This window comes from Siphateles boraxobius, unplaced genomic scaffold, assembly GCF_051911475.1.
Source record: "Siphateles boraxobius isolate OS27281-9 unplaced genomic scaffold, OSU_SipBor_1 86, whole genome shotgun sequence".
Lineage (NCBI taxonomy): Eukaryota > Metazoa > Chordata > Actinopteri > Cypriniformes > Leuciscidae > Siphateles > Siphateles boraxobius.
The window spans coordinates 8,696,086-8,702,153 of NW_027509215.1; the positions used below are offsets into that span (position 1 = coordinate 8,696,086).

Here is a 6,068-nt window from a genome sequence, read left to right on the forward strand (position 1 = left end):
AAAAAGCTGCATTTGAATACAATCAAATAATCAACACCAAACCCTCAAATTCATTGAAAATTTTAATTCAAAAAATTTAATTAAAGTCAAAATTAAGGCTTAGCCTATTGTAACGTTCACTTAGTGCTTTTATGGTAATCTGAGGTAAAATAAGAACTGCGCATGTGCGTAGAGTGTCAGTAATAGATTTGACAGGTGAGGAGAGGAGATAACCGCTCTGCTGACTTTGCTCTCTTTCTTTTATTTCCTTTTATAATAGACCAGAGTTGGATGTTTGTTTGTAAAGATTTTCTCACTCGATCCCCATGTATGTGGACGTTTAAGTAGTTTTATCAAACACGGGGAAAATACGCCATATCTCGTCTCTTGTGCATCTTTTCCTCCGACACCTATTGTTTTTCTCTCTCTGGGCAACATCTCAACTTTGCGTTACACTATGTCCATTTCGACTTAGGCCTATATCATAATTATTAATAATTTTAAATCTCATAATTACGACCTAGTAGGCCATAATTTTGACTTAGTATGTCACAATTAAGATTTATCAAAGTATGATTTTTTCCCCCATAGCATAGTACAAACGGTTTAAACCTGAGGACTTTCTCTCCGGTTCTGTAGAGGGCGGTAAAAGTCTTGTTTTCGCTGTTCCTGAAGTGTCAAACCGTGTCAAACTCAGATGTAAACATTCATCATGGCGTCTGGTGTGTTATGGTTTTTCTTTCTGCTCGAGCTGTTCGTGCACGCGACAGGATTCACTGAAGTTCAGCAACTATCAGATTCATGTTACAAACCAATGAAGGACCACAGACCATCATTCAGAAAGTATGGAAATATTTCTCGTTTGTATCTATGTTGTACTTGCACTAAGACACCTAGACACACACCACTGACAAAACGTAGTATGGCCATTTAAGTGCGACATATACCATGGTAATACTATGTTTTTGGACATGTACCACAGTGATACCACAATGTTATTTGGGTAGATACCACCATGGCAATAACATGGTAGTTACATGTGGCCTAACATGGTTATACCATTATTTTGTGTGTAAAAATGTGGTAATCACACTGCAAAAAAGAAAACTATTTTCTTAATAGATTTGTCTTGTTTTCGAAGCACAAATATCTAAACAATCTTAAACCAAAATACATTTACTTGAGAGGCAAAATGACAAATTGAAAATCAAATTGAGTTTTTGCTTTAAACAAGACCGTTTTAAGCATAAACTCACTTATTTTCAAACTAAAAAAATTTGTAAATATATATGTGTATTATTCACACACACGTACGTACTGTATGCATGTATGTGTGTGTGTGTATATATATATATATATATATACATATATATATATATACACACATACATGTGTGTATGAATATATGTACACATATTTACAAACTTTTATGTTAGGTGTGATTAATCGATTTGACAGCACTAATTAAGTCTTGGTTATTAGCACTAATTAAACAATCTGTATTGTAAAAAGCTCTATATAAATAATGGTGACTTGACTAGACTATATACGTTAATTATAATTACAGTTTTTAACGTTTTTAAAAGAATTCTCTTCTGCTCATCAATGCTTATTTATTTGATCAAAAATACAGAAAAAATAGTAATATTGTGAAATATTATTACAATTTAGAATAATGTTTTTCTATTTTAATATACTTTAAAATATAATTTATTTCAGTGATGCAATGCTGAATTTTCAGCATCATCATTCCAGTTTTCAATGTCACATGATCCTTCAGAAATCATTCTAATATGCATTCAACAGAGTGCCATTGTCTGATACAATCACAGTACCCCGGTACCGTCACATTACGTTTTGTAAGGGTAAAAGGAACTGCAATGTTATTTATTTAACTGTAAATAATATTTCATGCATGTTTTAGGACGTATCCCAGGCCTCACGAGTATGTAAACGTCTCTGATCTCCCTGCCTCCTGGGACTGGCGTAACATTGATGGGAAAAACTATGTAAGCGTCACACGCAACCAACACATCCCTCAATACTGCGGCTCATGCTGGGCCATGGGCTCCACCAGTGCACTCGCAGGTGAGAACACTACAACAGAGTACACTCATGAAGAACACCAGAGAAAAAACACACGTCTTGTGCTTTCATTCAAATTCAGATCGCATAAACATCAAGAGGAAAGGGGCGTGGCCTTCTGCGTACCTGTCTGTGCAGAACGTGATTGACTGTGGAGGGGCAGGGTCATGCCATGGAGGAGATCATATGGGCGTTTATGCATATGCAAATGAGCAGGGCATTCCTGATGAGACCTGCAATAATTATCAAGCTCGAAATCAAAGTAAGACACCAAACTCCAATTGCATATAAAATCAGTTTATATCATTACAACATTTAGATGCAAATGTATTATTGATGCAACTTGCATTAAAACTTTTGTTCAAGTTGCAATTGAATTGCATTTATCATGCACTAATTACTCTTGTATATTATGCACATTGTAACAGTGAGGTACTGTACATTGCAAGGTGTGGTGGATGTAAATATTATATATGTCTTATTCCTCTAATCTGACTTTTGTTTTGCAGAATGTGACTCGTTTAATCAGTGTGGTACATGCTCGTTTTTCGGTTCTTGCTCCATAATTAAAAACTACACCGTGTGGAAAGTGGGAGACTACGGAGACGTCTCAGGACGAGACCGCATGAAGGCTGAGATCTACAAAAATGGGCCAATAAGGCAAGTTTTACACCCCAAATTTTAATTTTGAAATGAATTTAAGCATTGTTAAGCAATGTCGGGCCTCAACTGCAGCAAAAGAAATATGATTAAAAATATAAAAGTATTGGGCTGTTTACAGTTGCATTAATATAGAATTAAACTGGCTGCTATTTCAATCCAGCTATTTTAGAAGAGTTTTGAACATGGCTATCAGATTTTAGAACATTTAAACCTTTTGTTTTATAGTAGGTTTGGAGTTTTATTTTTAAGTTTGAATTCCTTGTGATGCGTCTCTCTCTTCAGCTAAGTACGTTACCCAGCCAAAAAATACGAGATCTTGACCAAAAATGTATGCACCTCTTGATGGAAATAGCATCAAAACATTTAATTCCATCAAGAGGTGCATCAATTATAGGTCAATATCTTGCATTGCTCCTTCTGCACATCTGGAGCCAATTCATGTGTGAAAATGATTCTTTATGCTCTCCTCAACCATTCTTTCACAATCTGAGCCTGATGAATCTTGACATTGTCATCCTGGAATATGATCATGATGTGTTTTCCTGCATGGGTGTTTAAGAAATGGAAAGCTACTACGCTTAAAACCATCAATTAGAGTTATAAGAACTGTTGCCAAACATATAACATGATCGAAACAGAATAATCACTGCAATAATGATCCAGTCATAGACTCTTAAAGGTGCATTATGTAATATTTCTTAGGATCTATTGACAGAAATGCAATATAAGATCCATAACTATGTTTTCAGTGGTGTATAAAGACCTTGCATAATGAACCGTTATGTTTTTATTACCTTAGAATCAGACATTTATATCTCCATAACCGCGGTCATATTGTGTGGTCATGTTTCTAGCGTAGCCGACAGCAAACACACAGCGCTACAGAGCGCGTTTCCTCACTACCTTGAAAAAGAAGTTTTATACTTACTTAATGAACCGTTATATTTATATTACCTTAGAATTAGCAGTTTCTGGTTACACACACCGCGGGTTCCCTTACATTGAAATGCGCCGACATGTTTCTACAGGAGCCCTAAACGGACAAACACGTTTCGTTACTATGTTGCTCTTCATGCAAGGAAGCAAGCTTAGTTCAGCGAATAAAACACTGACACAATGATATAGTTCGCAATAACATATAGTTTTACTGAATAATTAAACAAACTTAATTTCTTAATTTATCCTTGTAAAGAAACCTCATTGCTGAACTGCTACTCTCTGCTGTCTCAGACGATGACATATTTTCCTGTCGGCGACCGTAACTTTTGTCGGTTGCAATTTGTAACCTCACCACTAGATGCCGCTAAAAATCACACACTGCAGCTTTAAGTATTTGCTTAAGTATTTTAAATCTAAACAGCAACTTTTTTTTGGCCGGTCAGTGTATATTTGACCCTAAACAAGAGAAGACCGCTTCCCTGTGATAAGAAATAGTCATTAATCAAAACGCTGGTCACACAAATGACGGTATATATAATATGACGTCGATAGAGTGAAAGGAAGTTCATTAGAACGGGATCCTCTAGTTATAAGGACAGGAACAGTCTGGTCCAAAGATAGTTATTAGGTCAATTGTATTAGATAATGGTAAGTTTGACTTAAAAAGTTAGATTTTGTCAATACGGATTAACTTTGCCGTTGGATTGAAAGGGTTTTTCTATTTCTCTGTGTTGTAGCTGTGCAATAATGGCCACTAAAGGCCTGGAGGCGTATGATGGAGGGGTTTTTGCGGAGTTTCACATTCTCTCTATTCCAAATCACATCATCTCAGTGGCGGGCTGGGGCGTCACGGAGGACGGGACCGAATACTGGGTCGTCAGAAACTCCTGGGGCGACTTCTGGGTTAGTTGATTACAGGGCTTTACCATACTGTGGATTAAAGAAAAGAGAATAAAAATAAATAAATAATAATTCTCTGAAAATTGAAAATGATGTCATCAATTACACACCCTCATATGGTGCATTCCCACTTTCTTTCTTCTGTGGATCACATACTGTTTTCATGCATTTAATAAACCTTGTCCTGAACATTCAGTAAGTATGTCTGTGATTAAACTGTGCTTTTTGTGTGTGTGATCTCTCTTAGGGAGAGTCAGGCTGGGCCAGGATTGTCTCCAGTGCATATAAAGGAGGGAAAGGCAACTGGTACAATCTCGCCATCGAGCACAACTGTGCGTATGGAGACCCAATCGTTACATAGATCTGGAGCAATTCCTCTCATAGGACCATGTTGTTCATAAACTGGAACTGCTCTGAAATGGGAAGCTATGAATGAACCTGTTGTTCATAATTGCTATTGTTGTTTTTTTTAATGTCAACTAATTGTTTAGGATGTAATTCGTTGTTGTCATATCAAACATGAGAGATCTGCCATATTAGAATTTTAAATCTTAAATCAAACCTGTAAGAGTGAATGTAACCGAGAATGCAAATGATTGATTATATATGCAATTAAGTGATTCCATCCATGATGCAATTCACTTATTATTATTATTTTATTACAAATCACTTTCTTACATTTGCCAAATACTTCAAGAGTGGTAGATGTTGGTCACACTATTTTTTTTATTATTGCACATCAATAAATCAGAACTCTTTGTATAATTGTACTTCATCATTATTTTTGTTATTATCGTAACGGAAATTCTGTTCTCTTTTAGCGGTTGCAATTAAATTGATTATTTTTGTTCATCTTTTTTGCCTGTTTAATTTATTGTGTGAATCTAACCTGTTAAACAAATCCGTGGTGCCTGTTTCACTCAAAAAAATAAATGTTTGAAAAAGTATTAAATGTAAAGTAAAACATCATAAACAGATCATAAAGTATGTAAATACATGAATGTGGGGGAAAAAATTACTGCTAAAATCGTTACACCAGTAGGTGGCAACAAGTGACTTAAAAATGTATGTCATTGAATCATTAATTCAAGAGATTCGATCAAAAACGCTGACATATTTATGATTGAGTCATTGAATCATTCATTCAAACCATTTAAAAAAACATTCAAATTGATTAAACATTTTAAATAGACTGCAGCAGTTAACATTTGGTCAGAACCTAGTATATTACATCTTATTTTGTTTGGTTGTCGGTTCAGAATCTCTATTCGAAACGAAACAATCGTGATTCTCAATTTATCCAGAATCATGCAGCTCTTACAGAATGTATTGTCATTATGTATGGCTCCTATTACTATTATGAATTTAAATGTCAAAGGTAGACCACAAAAAAATTGTGTTGGTTAAATTTAGATTGTCTAACAAACATATGTCTAACAAACATTTGGAATAGACTGTTAGTAATTCCTTTAAAAAAAAGTCATTTACGCTGTTTATATATG

General features: G+C 35.1%; 1 protein-coding gene and 1 long non-coding RNA gene across 2 annotated transcripts in view; one reads left to right on the top strand and one right to left on the bottom strand.

The window, feature by feature from the left end:
• The first annotated feature begins 632 nt into the window (after positions 1–632).
• Positions 633–5,418, top strand: LOC143731379 (cathepsin Z). The gene is made up of 6 exons (XM_077222256.1): positions 633–822; positions 1,904–2,067; positions 2,147–2,326; positions 2,574–2,724; positions 4,404–4,569; positions 4,814–5,418. The coding sequence occupies exons 1-6, from the start codon at positions 692–694 to the stop codon at positions 4,925–4,927; spliced, it is 906 nt and encodes a 301-aa protein (XP_077078371.1). The 5' UTR covers positions 633–691; the 3' UTR covers positions 4,928–5,418.
• The window catches only part of LOC143731381 (uncharacterized), an 80,191-nt gene continuing 76,468 nt past the window's right edge, over positions 2,346–6,068 (bottom strand). Inside the window, exon 6 of the long non-coding RNA XR_013200754.1 lies at positions 2,346–4,596. This is a non-coding gene — a long non-coding RNA (uncharacterized LOC143731381). The remainder of the gene's footprint in view (positions 4,597–6,068) is intronic.